Raw genomic sequence first — 25,660 nt, forward strand, 5'->3', positions numbered from 1 at the left:
ACGAATTGTTTTACGAGGCCTCGCTATAACGAATTGATTTAAGAGGCCTTGCTATAACGAATTGTTTTAAGATGCCTTGCTATAACGAATTGTTTTACGAGGCCTCGCTATCACGAATTGTTTTACGAGGCCTCGCTATAACGAATTGTTTTAAGAGGCCTCGCTATAACGAATTGTTTTATGAGGCCTTGCTATCACGAATTGTTTTACGAGGCCTCGCTATAACGAATGGTTTTACGAGGCCTCGCTATAACGAATTGTTTTAAGATGCCTCGCTATAACGAATTGTTTCTCTGGGCTTCGTTATAATCAATTGTTTTAGAGGCCTTGTTATAACGAATTGGTTCTCTAAGCTTCGCTATAACGAATTGTTTCTCCAGGCTTCGCTATAACGAAATGGTTTACGAGGCGTCGCTGTGACGAAATGTTTTACGAAGCCTCCCTATGACGAATTGTCTGGCGACGGTTCGCTATAACGAATTGTTTTGGGGGAATTTAATTTGTGGATGTTGTGTAATGTGTCTTTTGCTTAAAAAATGATCCTGATATATGGAACGCTTCGTTAAATGCTTCGTTAACTTCAGTGGCGGCGGGAACTGGAAGGCCTTCACCATCTTTATTCGTCACTGTCAACATCATGTTCTTCATCACCATCGTCACCATTTATATGGTCACTATCATCACCATCTTCATGAACCTCAGGACTACAAACCCCGAGCGCTGTCCACTCAGCCGTCAGGCCCCCCTGTCAGGCCTATAGCTGGCGCCGGAATCACCCAACATATAAACGCAACCATTTACGAAACCTCTACATCTTTGGGAGACATCTCCCGTCACGCAGGGTGCATTCGCACCTCCACAGATCTCCAGTATCAGCTCTTGATACTGGTAATGGCTCAAAAGGGCCACCACTTACGGGCTATTCATGCCCGTGCCACCTTTTGGGTGGCTTAATCTTCATCAATCAATCAATCTACATCTTTCACCAATCATGGCGGCTTTGTTTACATTTTTTGAACAGCTGATGACCACGTGGTTGCAAATAACAATAACAACTTCGGGTTGTAAAGTTTCCACGCTTATATATCAACTGCTTTAAGCTTTATTGCTTAACAGGTGTAAACAAAGACACCGTATTTGAGATGTACAGGTTTCGCTACGTCAATATTTGACAAATCCTGATCGTTGATAGTCGGGAAGGAGTTACGATGTTTAATACATCTTACTTTTGACGTTAGGGGGATTTTAATGTCAATATGAGATATGTTTATGGAAGAGAACACAATGTTTTCAACTGTGACAACTCTCTTAGCTGTCTTAGAGAGCTTAGCTGTCTTAGAGAGCTTAGCTGTCTTAGATAGCTTAGCTGTCTTAGAGAGCTTAGCTATCTTAGAGAGCTTAGCTGTCTTAGAGAGCTTAGCTGTCTTAGAGAGCTTAGCTGTCTTAGAGAGCTTAGCTGTCTTAGAGAGTTTAGCTGTCTTAGAGAGTTTAGCTGTCTTAGAGAGCTTAGCTGTCTTAGAGAGCTTAGCTGTCTTAGAGAGCTTAGCTGTCTTAGAGAGTTTAGCTGTCTTAGAGAGTTTAGCTGTCTTAGAGAGCTTAGCTGTCTTAGAGAGCTTAGCTGTCTTAGAGAGCTTAGCTGTCTTAGAGAACTTAGCTGTCTTAGAGAGCTTAGCTGTCTTAGAGCTTACGGCTTCGAGTAAGTATAGAGCTGGTAAGCAAGGAATGGAGGGGGGGGGGGGGTAGGATAAGGATACAGATAAATAATAACACACCATATTTTGACCTAAAAATCCCCATACGTCAAAATATGGTGTACCATAAACCATAGCGACTCGCTAAATGAACACCCTTTTACGTTTTCTATTCGTATGTCTGTCGGCCAGGATAGGTTAGGTTCGGGCAATTTAATACAACATTTTCGTGACGTCGTGACAACTCGAGAGAGGCCGGAGTGATAGACCCGGATGTTGACCGGCGTTGTTGACCGCGGAGTGGATGACTCCAGGCTTGACAAGGCTTGGCCAGCTTGGCCAGCTTGGCCAGCTTGGCCCGCTTGACCAGCTTATGCTGTGAAATAAGCCATGCAAATGCCGACACGGAATATAATAACGAGGAGAGATGAGCTTGGGTGTTGCACTTCATATTATGCATGAAGATGTGTTCCTCTGATGAGCAACAGGACGAGAGAATAATTGTTTGGATCACATGGAGAGAGAGAGAGAGAGAGAGAGAGAGAGAGAGAGAGAGAGAGAGAGAGAGAGAGAGAGAGAGAGAGAGAGAGAGAGAGAGAGAGAGAGAGACAGACAGATAGACAGAGAGCACCAAGCCATTACGACTATATAGCACTTGGAAGGGATCAGGATAAGAATTTGGGATGGGACGGAAGGTAGAAAATGGTCCCCAACCACTTGGACGGTCGGGGATTGAACGCCGACCTGCATGAAGCGAGCTAAATCATTACACTACGAGGGTAAAACACATTCGCTGTGGCAACGTTGCAAGAGATACGAACAGGACCTTGCAAGTGATGACGCAGCCCTTCTATACACACACACACAAAGAAAAAAAAAAAAAAAAAAAATATATATATATATATATATATATATATATATATATATATATATATATATATATATATATATATATATATATATATATATATATATATATAGCAACATCGACGAAAGTATCCGTACCCGCATTGAACAACACCTCGACATCCTCACAGACCAACATCACCTCAGCACTGAAACAAGGATTATCAAGAAACTAACAACATTATATGGAGAACCTATGGCAATTCCACGACCAAGAGATGGCTTCCTGAACCTTGCAGGAATTAACCTCACTGAGGACCAAGTCACTCTCCTAAATCTGGGCATAAACTGTCATGTTATGTCCAGACCGAGTGAAATGGCCCGGAAAGTAGAGTTGGAAATTCTGTTGGACGACATATTCGACCTCGAGACACAAAAGAAGGTCACTACCAAAGATACCTTACAAGCAGAACTTATTGCAGAAGGAGGAAAGAATCGAGGCAATTACAGAAGCACCATACTGTCCCCCGAGCTCAAAGCGGCAGCTAAAAGCCTTCGTGAGAACAAGGAGATAGTTGTCAGGAGAGGTGACAAGTCGCCAATATATGTCATTCTTAAAAAAGACGAATATCTGGCGAAAATGAACATCATACTCTCTGACCAAACTAAGTTCCAAAGGGTAACGAAGGACACTACAGCCGAATTAAAAGCAAAGGTCAACAAACTGATCGAAACTGTGAACGCCAAGAAATCCGGACTCCACCTGCCAAAGATCATTGGGGAATATAAACCTGGATATGCGTATGGAAATGTCAAGACACACAAGCCTGGAAACCCACTTCGGCCAATCATTAGCCAGATACCCACACCCACGTACAGACTGGCGAAGCGACTCAACGGCCTGCTGACTCCTTATGTTCCCTGCGCCTTCAGCCTGAAGTCTCCAAAGGAATTTGTTGACTTACTGTGGGGCACACGGGCCACAGGGATAAGAGCCTCGTTGGACGTAGAATCGCTGTTTACCAACGTACCTGTGGACGAGACAATCGGGATGATAGCCGACAGAGTGTATCGTGATCCAGCCTGTACTCCTCTTGACATACCAGAAAATATTCTGAGGAAACTACTCCAAGCTTGTACTAAAGAGGCACCCTTCTTGAGCCCGGATGGGTACATGTATAAGCAAGTAGATGGGGTCGCCATGGGTTCTCCCCTAGGTGTCCTGTTTGCAAACTTCTACATGGGTACCATCGAGCGAAAAGTCTTAGTCGACATGAACTTGAAACCGGCCATATACTGCAGGTATGTTGACGACATTTTTACACAGGTACCTGATGTCAGACATCTGCAGGAGCTGAAGGAGGCATTTGAGCAGAGTTCCGTGCTGCGTTTCACTTACGAGATGGAAAAGGATGGGAAGCTGCCCTTTCTAGATGTAACAGTCATGGAAAAGAGTGGAGGTTTCCACACTGCAGTCTACACTAAGGAAACGAACATAGGAATGTGCCTAAATGCCAACAGCGACTGCCCAGACAGGTACAAGAGGAGTGTTGTTAACGCATATGTCGACTGTGCTCTCAGCCACAGCTCAGAATGGAAGCAAGTCGACGAAGAACTCTGTAGGGTAAGGCAGGTCCTAGTCAACAACGGCTTCTCCAATGGTTTCGTCGAAGACATCATAAGAAGGAAAGTGAAACGCTATGCAACCTCTGAAGAGAGAACTAACACAACACCTATACCCCCTATTAGACTATTTTACAGGAACTTCTTTTCCACAGCTCATAAAACGGAGGAAAGGGTCCTGAAAGATATTGTTAATAGAAACGTTATCCCTACAGACAAAAATCAGAGGATACAACTGACGATTTACTATAAAACCAGAAAAACGGCCAGCCTACTCATGAGAAACTCTCCAGACACAAAACAGAACGCTTTAAAAGAGACTAACGTCGTCTATGCCTTCAAATGCCCTCTTGGGGACTGTACGCTCCAAAAAACCCAGTATATAGGCAAGACAACAACATCTCTTTCTAGGCGTTTAACGATGCATAAGCAACAGGGCTCCATTAAGGAACATATAATCTCTTCCCACAACCAAACCATCGCCAGAGAAATCCTAGTAAACAACACAGAAATCATCGATAGATACAGCGATAGCAGGCGGCTTGACGTTTGCGAGGCACTACACATCAAGAAGTCAACACCAGCAATCAACAGCCAATTAATGCACAACTATATTCTACCCACCTCAAGACTCCGCTCCAATATAGAAGCATCAAGAAATATGGACCAATAGGCTTTCTACAAACACTTCTATTCAATACCCATTGTTTCGTGTTCTGTCTTGTGTTGATGAAATTAATACCCTATTAATGCCACCTCTTGTTCTGTCTTGTGTTGATGAAATTAATACCCTATTAATGCTACCTCACCCCATCCACCTCACTAAAATGTAGATATAAAATCGGAGATGCGTAAGTTCTATTCAGTTGTGTATTTGTAAACTAAAGTCTTTGAAAATGTAATAAGTTTTACGAAACGTGCTCGTGTCGCGTCAGACTAGAAATAAAAATGAATTTTGGAGAATTGATTTTTTATTTACCTCCAACAGTGAAAAGAAATGTACGGAAGATTGAGAAAATTCGTGTTAGAATTATTAATCTTACTTTTTCGGTCATATTTAATAATATATGTCTACAGGAAAGACTGCTACCAAAATATACTAATATATATATATATATATATGTATATATATATATATATATATATATATATATATATATATATATATATATATATATATATATATATATATATATATATATATATTGTAACCATGTTCAAAACAGCTCCAAAAGAGGCCATGATTCGCATGTTAGTTCACTTCAACATAAGCACCTGTCACATCGCAAAAGACCCCCACATACGCATGATGCATGTTGGGATCGGGGCCGCCCTGCGATAGACAGATGTCCTCATATTTCGTGTCCCGACTCCCCTCTCCGCAAACAATTAGTTTAATCTCGGCCTCGGATCCAACGAATCTGCTCAAACACACACAGTTTCGTTTCAGCTTGAGCGGTAGTTTTTAGTGTGTGTGTGTGTGTGTGTGTGTGTGTGTGTGTGTGTGTGTGTGTGTGTGTGTGTGTGTGTGTGTGTGTGTGTGTGTGTGTGTGTGTGTGTGTGTGTGTACTCACCTAATTGTGCTTGTGTGGGTTGAGCTTTCTTTGGTTCCGCGTCTCAACCGTCAATCAACTGGTTTACAGATTCCTGAGCCTATTGGGCTCTATCATATCTACACTTGAAACTGTGTATGGAGTCAGCCTCCACCACATCACTGCCTAATGCATTCCATTTGTCAACCACTCTGACACTAAAAAAATTCTTTCTAATATCTCTGTGGCTCATTTGGGCACTCAGTTTCCACCTGTGTCCCCTAGTGAGTGTGCCCCTTGTGTGTGTATGTGTGTGTGTGTGTGTGTGTGTGTGTGTGTGTGTGTGTGTGTGTGTGTGTGTGTGTGTGTGTGTGTGTGTGTGTGTGTGTGTGTGTGTGTGTGATCTCAGGAGCATCCTTCTATCTGCCATATTTGTGGTCTTTCCGCTTTTCCTAAAATTAATTTCTTTGGCAAATGTTTGCGCGTTATTAATCTTATTTTGTTTAGTAATTGCTCCACTCCGTCGCACACTCACCTCCAAGATTGACTGCTCACGAGTTTCTTGGTAAATGATGTAGATTCTTTACTCACTTATAAGTTACGTTTTTTTTCTACCATAATTCTTGACATCCTTCGTCCAGATTCACGAAGCAGTTACGCAAGTACTTACGAACGTGTACCTCTTTCCTCAATCTGTGACGGCTTTGGTTACATTTATTAAACAGTTTACAAGCATGAAAACTTCCTAATCAACTGTTGTTATTGTTATAAACAGCCTCCTGGTGTTTCGGAGCTCATTAACTGTTTAATAATTGTAAACAAAGCCGCCAAAGATTGAGAAAAGATGGACAGGTTCGTAAGTGCTTGTGTAACTGCTTCGTGAATCTGACCCCTGGCTCCCAAGCTCTCCATCCAATCCGTCCTCCTAATAGAACGTCACATTTCGACGTATACTCTACCTAAGGCCAAAAACTGTCGTACTAGAAAATGATATAGCGGCTCGCGAAATTGACATAACGTCCCGTTTTCTGTTTTAGGTCCTCTGGTAGGTTAGGAAAAGGTCACTTTTAATACGACAGATTCTTGACGTTGGGGAACCTGTAGGACGACGGGCTGCTCCATAAGCTATTATGTTTACATCAAAGGCCTTTCTCAACCCCCGTTCTCTCACTCCTAACACGTCGCATTTTGAATGAAATGCGAAGCATCAACAATACAGATTGATTGATGAAGATTAAGCCACCCAAGCGGTAGCACGGGCCTGAATAGCCCGTAAACCAACAGTACAGATTGATTGATAAGGATTAAGCCACCCAAGCGGTGGCACGGGCATGAATAACCCGTAAACCAACAGTACAGACTGATTGATAAAGATTAAGCCACACACCAGAGATGGCACGGGCATGAATAGCCCGTAAATCGACTTGAGAATGGTCCAGGACGGACCGAAACGTCGTCGTCCCTTCAATTTCTAGTGTGTGGTCTGGTCAACATACTTCAGCCACGTTATTGTGACTCCTCGCCTGCAATAGCCCGTAAACACAATAGTACAGTAACGCACTAATTTCATATGAACCGACGGGCTTCGGGAGGTTAAGTGGGATGTGGTTGGGCTCTCACGCTTCTGTTAAGGCGCAACGGTTTGATTTTTTACGGTGTGCCAAAACCCGAAGAATGGGTTGGAGGCTCATGAACTAGATAAGCTCACAACACGGCCTTGGTTCGAGTTGTTCGATACATGTTGCTCACAGACCCAGTAATCCGGTTCGTAAGTGTCTTAGAACACTCCTGGTTGCCTATACATTTATATAATGTATTTAAATTAGTACTGTCGCGCTGTCACCCGGATCCATTAGCTTGTGAATGCAGGATTACCGTCGGCTTCACGACACACTCCGATAGGGCTTCTATATGCTGTGGAGGAGCCTCCGCCGCTTTCATATTGGTGTCCAATAGCGAAATGGAGGAACGTGATTGGATAAATCCTGGGGTAAAGAGGGAACTGTGATTGGTTTCTAGTTGTGTGTACTCACCTACTTGTGCTCACGAGGAGTAGAGCTTTGGCTCTTTGGTCCAGCCTTTCAACTGTCAATCAACTGGTGTACTGATTCCTGAGCCTACTGGGCTCTATCATATATACATTTGAGACTGTGTATGGAGTCAGCCTCCACCACATCACTGCCTAATGCATTCCAGTTGTTAACTACTCTGACACTAAAAGAGTTACCAGAACCCCTAACTCTTCTGTCTTCCAGTGTTGTGAGGTTCAGTTCCAGCCATCTTTCCTCATAGCTCATTCCCCTCAGCTCGGGGACTAGCCTGGTGGCATACCTCCGAATCTTTCCTAACTTCGTTTTGTGTTTGACTAGATGTAGACTCCATACAGGAGTCTGTGTCCAATCACTTGGGCTTGACACTACTTGTGTAAAGGAGGAAATGTATATGTTTATCTCTCAGAATGTTCGGTAATATGTTTATTGCTTGTGATGTGTGTCTATGTATGTATTAACACGATGTACTGAACGGGGTGAGAATAGCTTGAGCTACCTCATCCCTTTGTGTGTATTTTACCTCAATAAACTTATTTCAATTTCAATTTCAACTTCAATTTCACTTGGGCTAGCCGGTAGAGCGACGGTCTCGCTCCCTGCAGGTCGGCGTTCAATCCCTGAGCGTCCAAGGTCCAAGTAGTTGGGCACCATTCCTTCCTCTCCGTCCCATCCCAAATCCTTATCCTGATCCCTTCCAAGTGCTATATAGTCGTAATGGCTTGGAGTTTTCCCCTGATAATTCCATCCATGCTGTAGCCGTATATTCCATTTATTGGTCTGACATATATGGTATACTAGGTTCTGAATTATTTCTTAAAGAAGTTTCTGAAGGCAGTTCTTATGTTCGTCAGCCTTGCATACGCTGCTGATGTTATCCTTTTGATGTGGGCTTCAGGGGACAGGAATGGCGTGATATCAACCCCCAGATCTTTCTCTCTTCCTGATTCCTAAAGGATTTCCTCTCCAAGGTGATAATTTGTGGTTGGCCTCCTGCTCCCTACGCATATCTTCATCACTTTGCACTTGGTCGAGTTAAACTCTAGTAGCCATTTGTTGGATGTTCCGTCTGTCCGTGTCATCCTGTAGCCTCATGCTGTCTTCCTGTCTTAATCCTTCTCATAAGTTTAGCATCATCAGCAAACATTGAGAGGAATGAGTCTATACCTTCATTCACGTGTATCAGAAACAAGATAGGTCTCAGTACCGAATCCTGTGGGACTTCGCTGGTGACTTCATGCCAGTCTGTTATCTCATCCCCTCTATTTAGGTACTTCATTATTTATTGGCTCACCCTACTACTTACTCCAGCTTATTTCACCAATTTATGCAACAGTCTCTTATGGGTACTGTGTCAAAAGCTTTCTGACAGTCCAAGAAAATGCAGTCTGCCCATCCTTCTCTTTCTTCCTTAATGCCTATTGCTTGGTCATAGAATTCTATTAAACCTGTGAGTCACGACTTGCCTTCCCTGAACCCATGCTGGTGGTGTGTTACAAAGTCCCTTCTCTCCTGATGTGCTACCTGGCTTTTTGTCACGATTTTCTCCATCACCTTGCATGGTATGGAAGCTAAGGACATGTGTGTGTGTGTGTGTGTGTGTGTACTCACCTAATTGTACTCACCTAATTGTGCTTGCGGGGGTTGAGCTCTGGCTCTTTGGTCCCGCCTCTCAACCGTTAATCAACTGGTGTACAGATTCCTGAGCCTACTGGGCTCTATCATATCTACATTTGAAACTGTGTATGGAGTCAGCCTCCACCACATCACTTCCTAGTGCATTCCATTTACTAACTACTCTGACACTGAAAAAGTTTTTTCTAATGTCTCTGTGGCTCATTTGGGTACTCAGCTTCCACCTGTGTCCCATTGTTCGCGTCCCTCCAGTGTTGAAAAGTTCATCCTTGTTTACCCGGTCGATTCCCCTGAGGATTTTGTAGGTTGTGATCATGTCCCCCTTACTCTTCTGTCTTCCAGTGTCGTAAGGTGCATTTCCCGCAGCCTTTCCTCATAACTCATGCCTCTTAGTTCTGGGACTAGTCTAGTAGCATACCTTTGGACTTTTTCCAGCTTCGTCTTGTTCTTGACAAGGTACGGGTTCTATGCTGGGGCCGCATACTCCAGGATTGGTCTTACATATGTTGTGTACAAGATTCTGAATGATTCCTTACACAGGTTCCTGAACGCAGTTCTGATGTTAGCCAGCCTCGCATATGCCGCAGACGTTATTCTGCGGCAAATGTGTGTTTACTAGTTGTGTTTTTACGGGGGTTGAGCTTTGCTCTTTCCGCCCGCCTCTCAACTGTCAATCAACTGTTTACTAACTACTTTTTTTTTTTTCACACCACACACACACCCCAGGAAGCAGCCCGTGACAGCTGACTAACTCCCAGGTACCTATTTACTGCTAGGTAACAGGGGCATTCAGGGTGAAAGAAACTTTGCCCATTTGTTTCTGCCTCGTGCGGGAATCGAACCCGCGCCACAGAACTACGAATCCTGCGCGCTATCCACCAGGCTACGAGGCCCCTGTGTGTGTGTGTGTGTGTGTGTGTGTGTGTGTGTGTGTGTGTGTGTGTGTGTGTGTGTGTGAGTGTGTATTTATTTACTATTTATGCCTGCAGGATCGATCTATTAGCTCTTGGACCTCATCTTTCTAACCAATCTATTTTTCCTCTATTTTATCTACTACATATACTTCCCTCTACCACACACACACACACACACACACACACACACACACACACACACACACACACACACACACACACACACACACACACACACACACACACACACACACACACACACACACACACACACACACACACACACACACACACACACACACACACACACACGCACACACACACGCACACACACGCACACACACACACACACACACACACACACACACACACACACACACACACACACACACACACACACGGACTCTCCACATGTGACACCCTCCTTAACGGAATTTTATCAAGAGTGAACATGGAAGTTAAGTCAGACAAAAGCCCTCCTTCCCCCTTCCCCACTCCAAACCTCCCCCCAGCCATTACCCCTCCCCTCCGTACCCCTTCCGAGTACCCCCCTCCTTGCCCCATCTCCCCCCACCTTCTCCTACCCCCTCCCCCGAGGAAACCCAAAGAAGCCACTTGACACGAACGGAACAAACACAAGTATTGGTTCTCAGGAGAGCCAGTAGTGCTGGGGGGCGCCTGAGATATCCTTCTTGCAGCTGGCGGGGGCGACGCCCCCCTGGCTGTCCTGGTGGCTCCTCCCGCAGGCAACACTCAGTAGAGGGGGAGAGAGGGTGTGGGGGAGGAGGCAAGAAGATGGGGGAGGGAGAAAAGGCAAGAAGATGGGGGAGGGAGAAAAGACAAGGGAAGGGGAAGGAGAGACATGAGGGTAAATGATACTGAAAAATAAAAGTATTTGAGGCAAGATGGATTCGCCACTGGAAGGGGGGATGGGGTGGTGGGGGGGGGGGAGTTTGGTGGGTAGAGAGAAGGCACAAAGAATAAAATATTACAAAGAGGAGGTCTATAAGAGAGTCGAGGAGAATAAAAAGTGAAAAGAAGTAAAAGTGAAGGAAAGTGGCTTGACTACATAAGCCATCTACGTTTTCTTGAAGCCATCTTAAAATATACATCAAAGGCAGCAGCCAACAGAAAGAGGATTGAGGATAAATTTTACACAAAGACTCAAAAACTGCTCGATCATCTCTGAAACTTCGAACCCAGACCACATAAGCCACAAAAGACCAACGAATATGAATGCCAGACACAATAATTGTTGTCCAGATGAAAATCAATAACAATAAATCAACATTCGCATTCACGCAGGTCGACGTTCAATTCCCGACTATCCAAGTGGTTGGGTACCATTCCTTCCCCCCCCGTCCCATCCCAAATCCTTATCCAGACCCCTTCCCAGTGCTATAGAGTCGTAATGGCTTGGCGCTTTTCCTTGATAATTCCATTCCCTTCCCTCCCCCCCCCCAAAAAAAAAGTGAGCAGATTACCTGGGTATACCTATATTAATATTTTATTATTATTATTATTATTATTATTATTATTATTATTATTATTATTATTATTATTATTATTGTCTACTATTGTTGAATAAAAAGGGATATTGACGAACATTCATGTGTCCTGTGCTGGTTTTCCAGGTGTGAATTTCTGGAAAAGTATACACCATTGAACTCGATTAAGTTTGTCAGGCATGACTCTCCTCCGTCTATTGATCCTTTCCGTTACAAAGAGTGTCCCGAGATGCTCCGTTATTCTCAATCTGTTTGATTTCTCCACCACTTTATGTGGATTCGTTGTCAGTAGCAGTGGTGTGTATATTTGGGGCCTTCAGTCTGTCCCTAAATGGTGGTGGTGGTGGTGGTGGTGCTGGTGGTATATGTGTGTTATGGTGGTGGTACAGTGGTGGTGGTGGTGGTATATGCGTGTTATGGTGGTGGTACAGTGGTGGTGGTGATGGTATAGAGGTTTGGTGGTGTTGAGGTGTGGTGGTGGTGGTAGGTTTTCAACAGGGCAGTGTTGATTGCATCAATGGTTGTGAAAGGTTTCTTAGAGATGTGGCCCCCTCGTCTAATGACCCCCGGTCAGATGACAAATTAAAACTGAGATTCTCTTTCCAGCCATAAACGTTAAAACCAGAATTTCAAGCTCCATTTCATTAAGAGCTTTCAACAAACACAGACAGACGCATCCCTTTCGCATATCACATTAGCCTTGCTCCCTAATGACATTACCGTGAAGGGGCAGAGGGTGAAGGAACATGGCCAAAATGAGTTGTAATTGGTCCGCCTGGCCCCCAAAGTGTGCTCTAACTGCCCTATTTTGTATTATGAAATGCTGGGTAGACCCAAGTAGGTAGTAAATTAGGTGTTCCGACCTAAAGTCGCTACTATCATTGTGAGATGTTGTAGGTTTTTTTTTTTTTTTAGTGTTGAAAAATTTGATGCCTTTTGGATGGATTCTCTCTCTCTTTCTTTCTTTTTTTTTTTCTCTCTCTCTCTCTCTCTCTCTCTCTCTCTCTCTCTCTCTCTCTCTCTCTCTCTCTCTCTCTCTCTCTCTCTCTCTCTCTCTCTCTCTCTCTCTCTCTGATGCTACAGGAGTTATGACATTGTATTCGAGGAAATTTTGAGAAGAAGAGAAACGTTTTGGTAACAAAGCATTTAAGAAGGAGGAGATAAAGGAGGAAGAAGAAAAGGAGGAGAAGAAGGAGGAGGAGAATAAGGAAGAGGAGAAGAAGGAGGAGGAGAAGAGGGAGCTCCCCTTCCTATTCTCCTCCTCCTATAAGGAAAGGTAAGCTATAATAACTTACCCAATGGGTACAATATCCACGAGCAACGTTGGGTTTATGTTGTACTGATATGAGAAGTACGTATATGAGAAGTACGTATATGAGAAGTACGTATATGAGAAGTACGTATATGAGAAGTACGTATATGAGAAGTGACAGGAAAGTTGATAATCATTTAGGAGTTCAAAATTTGCGGAAAATATCATCAGTATTTTCCAAAGGAACGCCAGGCATCTGCTGCAGCCATTATTGGACAGAGTCATCAGTCAATATCACTTTTCAATTGCTAGTTTTGTTTGCAGTCAATCATACTCAATCATGAATTGATGGATGGCTTCATGCATACGGTTATATTAAACTGTCGCCACAACGTATCAAATTTAACGTTCTAACCTAACCAGAAACGCACAAACCCAAGCAACCTTCCTAGCCTAATCTACTGATGTGTAGAAAACGTGGAATTTTGTGAGCTGCTTCTTGTCATACCACGTTGTATTTGGTACGATGGTTACCATAACGTCATTTCGTTATGGTACGTTATTGAGACCATAACTACCGTACGTGTTGTTAACTCTAGCTTGGACAGTGTTAAGTGCCGCTGGAATCCTTCTCTATCGTGGCTTGCTCAGTAGATGAGTTGATAGAGCGGCCGTCTCCTGTCTTGGGGTCGCTGGTTCGAGGCTCCTATCGTCATGTAGGGGTATCTTCTCTCTCTCTCTCTCTCTCTCTCTCTCTCTCTCTTTATAAAGTTGGCAGAAAGTGCGTTACCGTATCTCTCTCTTCATTCCCTGCCCCTGGGTAAGAAGGGGTGTCCATGTTCCTCACTTCCCTACATAAGATCCCCTCACCTCGAACATTACCCCATACGGGCTCACCATAGCCCGTGCTACATGTACACTTCGGTCTGAGTAGCTAAATCTGAAACAGCAACAACAACATGGAACATTTCCCGCCACTCTGAGGTACTCCCTACAGCCTGACATTCCTCTATTTCAGCTAACTACAGGCAAAGTATGATAGAATTTGTTAAGAAATTTTGTTGTGATCAGTGCATAATATTTTACGATATGCCAATAAACGTAAATCGTAAATAATCAATAATCGTAAATTCCCCTATTTCAGCTAATTACATACAAAATATGATTGAATTTGTTTAGAAATTTTGTTGTGATCAGTGCTTAATATTTTACAATATGCTAATAATCGTAAATCAGAATCGAATCAATGGTATTACGAGATTTCGCGTAAGGGTAAGTGCCACACAATATCACCTTGCTTCCTTTTCTTTGGTACCTGTAACACTGTAAAAGTGTTTGGTTTAGTTTAATACATACATAGAGTACATGAGTCACAGACAGGGATTAGAGAAGGCGCCAGTTTGTCCACCGGAAAGTCACACCTCTAAAAGTTAATGACCCCAAGTGACCTGAGGTCAGATCATGCGAATTTCACCTTACTTCTACTAATCTCTTAATTGGAGCCTGGTAGCCTTCAAACTTGCCAACGTTTAAGGAGTGGCTTGGTAGAGAGCCGGAGGCTATCTACTTGTGGGCGGAGTTAGCTACTAGGTTCCCCAATATAAACTCGGAGAGCTATCGATTCGGAGGATTTAAGCATAAATAGGAGACCAGCCAGCGGAGCAGAGCAGAGGCCAGCCGTCGAGATAGGCCGTCACCAGACGGGGGGTGACGCTGCCTGAAAATTGCAGACTCCCCCCCCCCTCTCTATTCAACTTAGACTCAGTCCTTGGTGAGTGAACATTTAGGTGACTTGGTCGTGTTTTACAAGTGTTGTGTGATGATCAGGGGCAGTCAGTTGTAGTGTTCTCAGATTCTTGGAGGATGACTCACTTTGAATATTAATCTTTAACATTTTAATTGGATTGCTTAAGTTATGATATAATTGTTGAATTTATTATTTAAATGGACTTTATTTTCTTCCCTAGAGATTTTGAGTTGAGGTGAGAAAGCCTCTGTGGTTACTGGTTTCATGGTTTAGAATGAGTACATGATAAAGATGGGACCATACTAATAATGATCTCTTGATAACATCTTTGGTGAATATTGTGATACAGACAAGTTCCATTCCTTGTCTTGTATGTAATGATCATGAATGGATGGTGGCAGCATTTCGTCTTCTACTATCTACTCTTCTACTTCTACTATCTACTCTTCTCCTACCTATCTACACCTCTCCCTCCACCCCTCTCTAAACTCTCACTTTCAACTAATGACCCTCCTCGCTCCTCCCACCTCTACCTCTCTCACCCCAAACCCTCACTAATTACTTCACTATTCATTTCTTTCCTTTCGTTTTCTCTTATACGTTTGTGGCAATGATTATGTATTCTAGAGTTCTCTCTAGAGTTTCGGGTAACTGATCAAGTCTCGGCGCCTTGTAGTCTTAGCACCTAGGTAGTCGAATACCTAGGTTACAAGGTGTTGAACGAGAGAGGTTGCCTTAGGATCTCTGGGAGTGCTCTAGAATAGTTAGCTAACTGGGGACGGGATAACGGACTAGAGAGAGCTGTTTCCCCCGGCCTCGTTAGTTAACTGGGGGGTGGAATAATGGACAAGATAGAGCTATTTCCCCACCCCCCGTTACATACCGATCCTGACCCGCCCATGTTAGGCACGTACCCAATAGCAATTACTGGGAAAAATTGAATGAAGCTAATCCTAGACATCTGGCCTCCAACCTTGAATAGATAGACCGACAGACATTTCCATTTATAGATATGAAGATATATAGTCTTTAATATGAGGGAGGGAATTATCAGGAGAGAGCACCAAGCTTTTACGACTATTTAGCACTTGGAAGGGGTCAGGATAAAGATTTGGGATGGGACGGGGGAAAGGAATGGAAATGTCTATCGGACTATCTATTCGAGGTTGGGACCAACTTAGTTTCACAGCATGTAAGAAGTACAATAAAAAAAATAGAACAGGATCCGGGAAATTCACTCAGCCGCGCTCCAGTTACAGATAGATGGACTACCGTTATAGATAGATGAGACTACCGTTACAGATAGATGGGACTACCGTTACAGATAGATGGGACTACCGTTACAGATAGATGAGACTACCGTTATAGATAGATGGGACTACCGTTATAGATAGATGAGACTACCGTTATAGATAGATGAGACTACCGTTATAGATAGATGGGACTACCGTTATAGATAGATGAGACTACCGTTATAGATAGATGGGACTACCGTTACAGATAGATGAGACTACCGTTATAGATAGTTGGGACTACCGTTACAGATAGTTGGGACTACCGTTACAGATAGATGAGACTACCGTTATAGATAGTTGGGACTACCGTTACAGATAGTTGGGACTACCGTTACAGATAGATGGGACTACCGTTACAGATAGATGGGACTACCATTACAAATATATGGGACTACCGTTACAGATAGACGGGACTACCGTTACAGATAGATAGGACTACCGTTACAGATAGATGAGACTACCGTTATAGATAGTTGGGACTACCGTTACAGATAGTTGGGACTACCGTTACAGATAGATGGGACTACCGTTACAGATAGATGGGACTACCATTACAAATATATGGGACTACCGTTACAGATAGACGGGACTACCGTTACAGATAGATAGGACTACCGTTACAGATAGATGAGACTACCGTTATAGATAGTTGGGACTACCGTTACAGATAGTTGGGACTACCGTTACAGATAGATGGGACTACCGTTACAGATAGATGGGACTACCATTACAAATATATGGGACTACCGTTACAGATAGACGGGACTACCGTTACAGATAGACGGGACTACCGTTACAGATAGATGAGACTACCGTTACAGATATATGGGACTACCGTTACAGATAGACGGGACTACCGTTACAGATATATGGGACTACCGTTACAGATAGACGGGACTACCGCTATAGATAGATGGGACTCCCGTTGTCCCCACCCTCTTGACCTCTCTGTTTGTGGGGGATATTTTTATTCCACTTCTACAATATATAGCTGAAAAAAAGCTCTTCATTTGTTTTCACTACTGCATTGTTCCCAAAATATGCTGACGTTATTTATTGTTTTTTGTGCTTTTATTTTATAGAGTCGATAAAAAGCGGAAAAACTTGTTACTTGACCCCAAACGCTACGACAAATGTGTGTAGCAAGATTAAAAAATAAATATATTTATTCCCCCCACAATACTGGATATATATATATATATTCTGAGGAAAGTTTTTTTTAACCTTTCTTTAATAATAATTAATTGATATATATGAGAAGAATGTTAATTGGGATAATTTATCCTTTTCAGGGCAGACAAGCAGAAAGTGCATAAATATCCTTGTATGTGCAATGGATAGACCTCTAATGCACTTCTTGCAGGGGATATACGCTCCCCAGAGTACATGTACTCTGAGGAGCTTCGTATACCCTTTAAGAGTCTTCATACACCCCTGGAAGACTCAATGCACCCCTGGAAACTTTCACGCACCCTCCTTTTCCACCCCCATCCCACGAGTGTGGTCCCATCGCCTCCTGCACTTATTTGAAGCATTAAAACCATGTTTTTGGAGGATATAGCTGCTGAAATAACCCCTTTTATATACTAATTCGTGATATATAAAGCAATTATTTAAGCTGCTTGGCGAACAGGAAGCCCGAGTAGTGTATAGTGACTGCAGGCAGCCTCTAATCTGTTACCTTGCTTGCTGCAACAGCAGGGGAAAGAGGGGGGCAGCAGGTAGGGGAGGGGGGCAACAGAGCTCAATCGAGCTCCCACCGTTGCCTCTAAACAGAGATCACATGATCTGTTGTGGTCAATGTGAGGTGCTTAAGAGCATCGAGTGTCAGTGTTCTCGCATTCGATTGGGTCAAGAATGTGCAGTCTATTGTGTGATGCCATAGAGTAGATGCTCACGGTGCTCTGTGTTCAACCATTGGTCGTCAATAGAGCCTTATATGTAGAGCTGAACCACTGAACCACTGACCGTTTTCAGCCACTGAGCGTCTCGGGTGAAAATCTGGTCCCAGGTTCGGCGTTGAGATTAAGGCCTATATATATCCTTATATATCGTATATAAGGTCGTATATATCCAGAGAAGCTGTATGGACTATTTGTTGTATATATACAGAATAACAGTATGAATCACTCTGTGCATATATATGGAGACTAGCAGTACACTGCTTGGTACTCACCTATTTGTGCTTGCGGGGTTTGAGCTTTGGCTCTTTGGTCCCGCCTGTCATCTGTCAATCAACTGGTGTACAGATTCCTGAGCCTACTGGGCTCTATCATATCTACATTTAAAACTGTGTATGGAGTCAGCCTCCACCACATCACTGCCTAATGCATTCCATCTGTTAACTACTCTGACACTGAAAAAGTTCCTTCTAACGTTCCTGTGGCTCATGTGGGTATATAGTGTATGTGTGTGTGTGTGTGTGTGTGTGTGTGTGTGTGTGTGTGTGTGTGTGTGTGTGTGTGTGTGTGTGTGTGTGTGTGTGTGTGTGTGTGTGTATGTGTGTGTGTATATATCCAAAACAATAAAGAAGAAATATTCTAATCTAATTCAAGACAAAATAAAGTATTTAAGAGTTTTGCTATCTAATAGTGGACCAGCTAATCTTATTAATACATTCAAAAAAACCTCAATAAAGTGAATATTAATCGCTAAACAGCCTTAAATTGCCCCCCAAAAAACATATTTATTTCTCTTGATACGCCAAAATAAACCTATTCGGAAGCAAATGTGTTTAACATTCCAGGTTATACACGGCCGAGTGAATGCACAAGACCACTGTGCAACGTTTAATTAATGAATAATAAATACAGCAACAGAAACGCTATAATACAGTCTGCTTTCATCTCGTATTCATTATAGATTACAGCGCATGCGAGGAAAAGCCTTGTATATTATGCTTGTTGTATCATCATACTTTTTATGTATGTTTATAAATATGCGTCAGATTAAATGTTTATACATATCCTCTTTAAGATCACTTGGAGAATTCTGTTTGATATCTTGATGATTTTAAATATAACATGATATCTTGATGATTTTATGTATATATATAAATATACATCAGATTAAATGTTTATACATATCCTCTTTAAGATCGCTTGGAGAATTCTGTTTGATATCTCGATCACCTGTTTGATATCTCGGCCAGGTGTTTGATATCTCGACCAGATGTTTGATATCTCGATCAGCTGTTTAATGAGCGAAGAAATAACTATAGGCCTTGTCATGATTACAATTATGTAATCATAACACAGTTATATTGCAATTTATGACACCTGTCAGTCTCATCAATCAAAATTTGTCCAAATTTATCAATAAAGGTATCACTGCTCAAATTGCTATTATATATCAATCAGTTGATGTCTAAAAAATACATTTATTAATCGCTGTATAGTTGTTCAGTTGAATCTTAAGTGTAATGATACATTAGATTTATTTTACAAGTAAAGCTTCAGAATATCAGACTGAGATGGAGACTGATCTTTAAGGAACTCATTTGCATACATTCCCTCAACAGGACGTAATAAGAAGCTTCCATATCCAGAACTATTGGCGACTTTCTATTGAAAACACAATCCCAAATTCAGTTTGGTTAACGCATATATTTCACGATCTAAGCAGGAGGAAGAAAGGGGCAGAACAAAATGAAAAAGATTGAAAAAGGAAGATGAGATAGAAAGGGAGAAACGTATGAAAAGAGAAGGCAGATAGCGTTAAGAATTACCGGAAAAGGCCGCTATATATGGTGCGCCAAGTTCTTGTTTTCAGACATAATACAGTTATGTATATCTCTCTCTCTCTTTTACCCGTTTACTAAATGCTGTGATTTCTTCGTGGCGAGGAAACGCCAGCCAAGAAAGAGCTCAGAATGATTTCTGGTATTTGTGATTTATGTATACATAACAAATATTTATAAAGGGGTACCACCTCTGGTGCAAGCGTAGGGACCCATAGCCTCGGAGAAGAAAATAATGAGTACTCAGAGAAGACCTTGTGGATCCTCACTGAACACTTTAATGTTTTCTTCTCCTACTACCCCTATTCTTTTAGTGTGTGTATATATATATCTAACTTTATTTTAAAATTTCATTACACAAAAATGGTTACAATATATATATATATATATATATATATATATATATATATATATATATATATATATATATATATATATATATATATATATATATATATATATATATATATATATGCAGTCTTTGCTTCGAGTAAGGAGAAAAAGAGTGATTTCGCCACAGTAAAAATAACACAGCCTTAACTCCTAGCACTTTCGTCTGCTGAAGATTTCACTAGACGCAGGAGAAGGATTTAGGAATTGAATCTTGGTTATTTTCGCTTACGGTCGTAACTTCTGCGAAAGGAAAGAATACAAGATTGTAGACTTATAAGTCCTCAGTAACTTTACGAAAATATATGTGAGCATAAGAAATATACTATTGAGAGTATTTTTCTACGAATGTGTCTAAACTTCTCACGGTGGGAAGTGTACAATTCAATAAACTGTTTTTTTAATTCCCCCAAAAAACGTTTGTAACGCAAAGAAAATAGCAACGTGAAAAATTTGTAAACGGTTTAAGACGGTGGAAAACTTCTCCACGTAGAGACTCACCCGTCCAGACTCTGGCAGGAGACAGAGAGGGGGGTTAAGATGCTGTCTCGGAGCACGCGCGTCAGGGCCTCAGGAAATCATTTGACATGCCCTGGGAGGCAGCCATGAACAGTGCCACTCAGTGCCTGCCAACCTCACACATCCCGCGGAAGGTGATGGCAGGTGAGTGGTGAAAGGCAGCCCTGTGGTGGGCCGTCCGGGACGCCACTAAAGAACTGATGTAGCTGTGGAATGTTTTTATTTGGTGTGTGTGTGTGTGTGTGTGTGTGTGTGTGTGTGTGTGTGTGTGTGTGTGTGTGTGTGTGTGTGTGTGTGTGTGTGTGTGTGTGTCTTTTAGAGAGATATATATGTAGTAGACATAACAGAAGAGAAATAGATTGCTTAGAAAGGTGGGATCCAAGAGTTAATAGCTTAATTGTGCAGATACAAAAAAACAGTAAATACACCCACACACACACACACACTGCACCCAATCAGTCATGCCCATCAGAACAACATCCCATACAATTACCCGCTCACCGTTATCGTTAAAATACCATTCAGGTGGGTAAACAGTATTATTTGCGGGACGTCGTTCAATTCTCACACTGCAGGCTCCACAGTCCAGCCCCCTAGCCCTCCTGGTGGTGCTTGATGATGGTGATGATGGTTGGTGATGGTTGATGATGGTGATGGTGATGATGGTGATGCTGTTAACGACATTCCAACATCATCCATCAGTCTATGTGACGTGTGCGTGGATCACTATAATTCTTCTGTACGTAGGAAGTATAAAATTTCAGTTGATTGCCTCTGTAATCTTTCCATATTAATATATATATATATATATATATATATATATATATATATATATATATATATATATATATATACATATATATATATATATATATATATATATATATATATATATATATATATATATGTATATATATATGTATGTATATATATATATAATTATATAATCACGTATTTAACAACATAACGAAGCAATTCTCGTCTCCCTTATAGCCAGCTGGGTAGTGTAAATATAAAACACAGACTAGAGAACCATAGGCACTGATGCTTTGTGCTCACCATACTGGTGATGGTGAGTGCTCACCATACTGGTGATGGTGAGTGCTCACCATACTGGTGACGGTGAGTGCTCACCATCACCACCATCTTCCTCAACAGTGTCTGGAAGCATCGCATTGCGTTCCTTCAAGCGGAAACTGCGAACGTCCGCCTCGACCTAATTTCCTTACTTAGTTACCATCATTCCGCTCCGTCCATTTGGCAGCAGTGGGGCGCTTTAGACTTCTCTTGGGGCAAATGAACTGCGTGAGGTTCTGCACGTTGCTTTCTACGATATATTTGACGATTCGAAGACTCCCACTGTCGTTAGTGGGGGTCGTTATCACGGAGAGAGATCAGCAGAGTGAGGGCGATTTGTCGAATAATGTTCTTGTTATTTGTTTAGGTATTAAAAAAATGCCTAAAATGCATTCAGCATTCCAACAAAAGCGAATCTAATATATTGTAGTTTCCTACAACTGCACCAGAGGTGTTACCCCTATTATACCATATATATATAAGGTATCCCTTATATATATATATATATATATATATATATATATATATATATATATATATATATATATATATATATATATATATATAATGCAAGAACGTATAATGTGTGTTCGTGCCTTAAACGCACTTGACGTCTCCTGGGCTTCTGAATCCATCCACACGGCTTCCTGCCACTGATGAAAGAGATAAGGCGCGTCTCTCTTAACAACAAGTGTCCACAAGGAGGGACTAAGCACATAAGCTGGAGGGCCGACAAACCACGGATTAACTCCGCCCGCCATCGACCGCTGCTTGAGAACCGCCAACACTGCACATTGAGCATAATAGAAGATAGATTGAGTTATAACGAGGCGGAAGGGTTCTTGCGTTCCTTTGGTTTGTATGCATCTCCGTGCGCTCTCACGTACGTACTCATCTGGTTGTGCTTTGCGGGGGTTGAGTTCTGGCTCTTTGGTCCTGCCTGTTAATTGTCAATCAACTGATGTACAGGTTCCTGAGCCTACTGGGCTGTATCATATCTACATTTGAAACTGTGTATGGAGTCAGCCTCCACCACATTACTGCCTAGTGCATTCCATCCGTTAACTACTCTGACACTGAAAAAGTTCTTTCTAACGTCCCTGTGACGAATTCATCACTCTGCCTATTAGGCAGAGTGATGAATATTAGGCAAAGTGACGTGACACGTTACGCCACTTTGTGACGTGTGTGTGTGTGTGTACTCACATAATATAGATTGATAAATAGAAATAGACTGGATTGAGAGCCACTCTATCCTGCTCTGATGAAGGCGAAGTGAACAGAAAACGCGTTCAGCATTCTCTATTTCTCCAAATGAGGAGTTTTTCTGCATACTTGGATCAGTGTTATATATATATATATATATATATATATATATATATATGTCGTACCTAATAGCCAGAACGCACTTGTCAGCCTACTATGCAAGGCCCGATTTGCCTAATAAGCCAAGTTTTCCTGAATTAATATATTTTCTCTATTTTTTTTCTTATGAAATGGTAAATCTACCCATTTCAATATGTGTGAGGTCAATTTTTTTTTATTTGAGTTTAAATTAACGTAGATATATGACCAAACCTAACCAACCCTACCTAACCTAACCTAACTTATCTTTATAGGTTAGGTTAGGTTAGGTAGCCAAAAAAGTTAGGTTAGGTTAGGTTAGGTAGGTTAGGTAGTCGAAAAACAATTAATTCATGAAACCTTGGCTTATTAGTCAAATTGGGCCTTGCATAGTAGGCTGATAAGTGAGTTCTGGCTACTAGGTACGACATATATATATATATATATATATATATATATATATATATATATATATATATATATATATATATATATATATTAACATTACTTAACAATTGCCAATACACCGTTTGTTTACAGGCTTCATGTGACACTAATAATTTATCTTGATATAACCCGGAAATACGAAAGTTGATCCACATAGCGAGACACGGTCGAGGTGCAGAGACAATGACAACAAAAGAAGTCCCATATCATGCCCTAGTCTTCCGTGTCCTTCTGGTGAGGTGTTTCTCTTGATCTCTTTTGTCTCACTTTTACCACTTATTTTCCGTCTCAGTCTACCACTTATTTCCCGTCTCAGTCTACCACTTATTTCCCGTCTCAGTCTACCACTTATTTCCCGTCTCAGTCTACCACTTATTTCTTATCTCAGCCTACCTCTTATCTCCTTATTCGTCTCGTGATTCACTGATGTCTTCGGATTTCTTTTGACTTAAATATAATTTATCTTGACAGGAGAAAGCAACTGATGAAAGAGTGACTTGGAGACTGTGGTACAACAGTACTCCTGCCTGCTACTTTCTGGGCTAGAGTTCGATTCCCCTTTACGTCAGATGGGTGAAATGATATTCACTTTCTATTGTGGTTAAATACGTATATTTGTGTATATAGCGGGACGGAGAGAGTTAATTGTTGTTTCTCATGTCCAGGAAGGTGTGGAGTAGAGATAGGCTGTCTCCTGTCCTTTTACAAAGAACGTCGCATTTCGTTCTTATGTGTTACATAAGGCCAAAAATTGTCTTACTAGAAAATGAAAACGGCTGGAGAAAGTGACCTACTATTCCGTTTTCTGTTTTGGGTCCTCATGTAGGTTAGGAGAGACCACTTTACATTGACCATTTCCTTGACTTTGGGAACCATAGGAGGACAGGCTAGGCTGACACCCACCCAACCTCTCCTCTTCCTCCTGGTTGCTGTGGTACAGCGGTAAAACTCTCGCCTGGTACTTTTCCGGGTGGTAGTTCGACTCTCTGACATACCACACGGATATATAATTGCACGATATATGCCACTAGTATGATAATATACAAATAGCATTATACCTCTAACCAATTGAAACTGGGACTGGTAAATACCGCTTCTGTTATTAATCAATACTATGCATATAATATAATTAAAATATCAAATCCTTAATAAAATATATTTTTCAAAAATAATACAGACAGAAGTAAGTTGTTTAGTCAACGTGACAAACAAGGTTCACTTATAATATAAGTATGAATGACCCAATTAGGTCCTTTTGTAGTGAGGTTGCTGCTAACTGCCCGAAACGCATTGCGTAATAGTGGCTTCCCGCCAAACACGCACCGAAACTACGACGTTGGTACAACGTTCGAACAAGTTTTGACACCTCCTAACCAGTTATAACAACCAATATACCAAGTTGTAACAACGTTCTAATACGTCATAAACACGTTAAGCCAAGATGTAACAACTTTATTACAAGTTGTAACAAGCAGAAAATAGAGACAGTTTCGATTTGTGTTTCCAGGGTTTAGGCATTGTATGTACTAGCTCTATCTATATATTGATCCATTAATGTAACATCACTTGTATGTATGTACCTTACCTGAATAAACATATTTATTTATTATTATTATTTATTTATAATATTCACTAACAGACAGAACAATTAAGTGGTCTAGATCAAAAACTTTAAGAATCACGTAACTCTGGCTAGACATCAGGCTACTGGATCCCATCAGGCTACTGAATCACATCGGGCTATTGAATCACATCAGGCTACTGAATCCCATCAGGCTACTGAATCACATCAGGCTACTGAATCCCATCAGGCTACTGAATCACATCAGGCTACTGAATCACATCAGGCTTCTGAATCACATCAGGCTACTGAATCCCATCAGGCTACTGAATCCCATCAGGCTACTGAATCCCATCAGGCTACTGAATCCCATCAGGCTACTGAATCACATCAGGCTTCTGAATCACATCAGGCTACTGAATCACATCAGGCTACTGAATCCCATCAGGCTACTGAATCACATCAGGCTACTGAATCCCATCAGGCTACTGA

The 25,660-nt window shown here is 41.8% G+C and overlaps 1 protein-coding gene across 1 annotated transcript in view; it reads left to right on the forward strand.

Annotated features, from left to right (window-relative positions):
* The first annotated feature begins 1,263 nt into the window (after positions 1-1,263).
* Positions 1,264-25,660, forward strand: part of LOC138358768 (uncharacterized) — a 25,664-nt gene continuing 1,267 nt past the window's right edge. The window contains exons 1-3 of the mRNA XM_069316942.1: positions 1,264-1,696; positions 12,917-13,073; positions 25,304-25,660. The exon at positions 25,304-25,660 is cut by the window's right edge and continues 326 nt beyond it. Coding sequence (XP_069173043.1) covers positions 1,264-1,696; positions 12,917-13,073; positions 25,304-25,660 — 947 coding nt within the window. The remainder of the gene's footprint in view (positions 1,697-12,916; positions 13,074-25,303) is intronic.

This window comes from Procambarus clarkii, chromosome 86 (genome assembly GCF_040958095.1).
Source record: "Procambarus clarkii isolate CNS0578487 chromosome 86, FALCON_Pclarkii_2.0, whole genome shotgun sequence".
Lineage (NCBI taxonomy): Eukaryota > Metazoa > Arthropoda > Malacostraca > Decapoda > Cambaridae > Procambarus > Procambarus clarkii.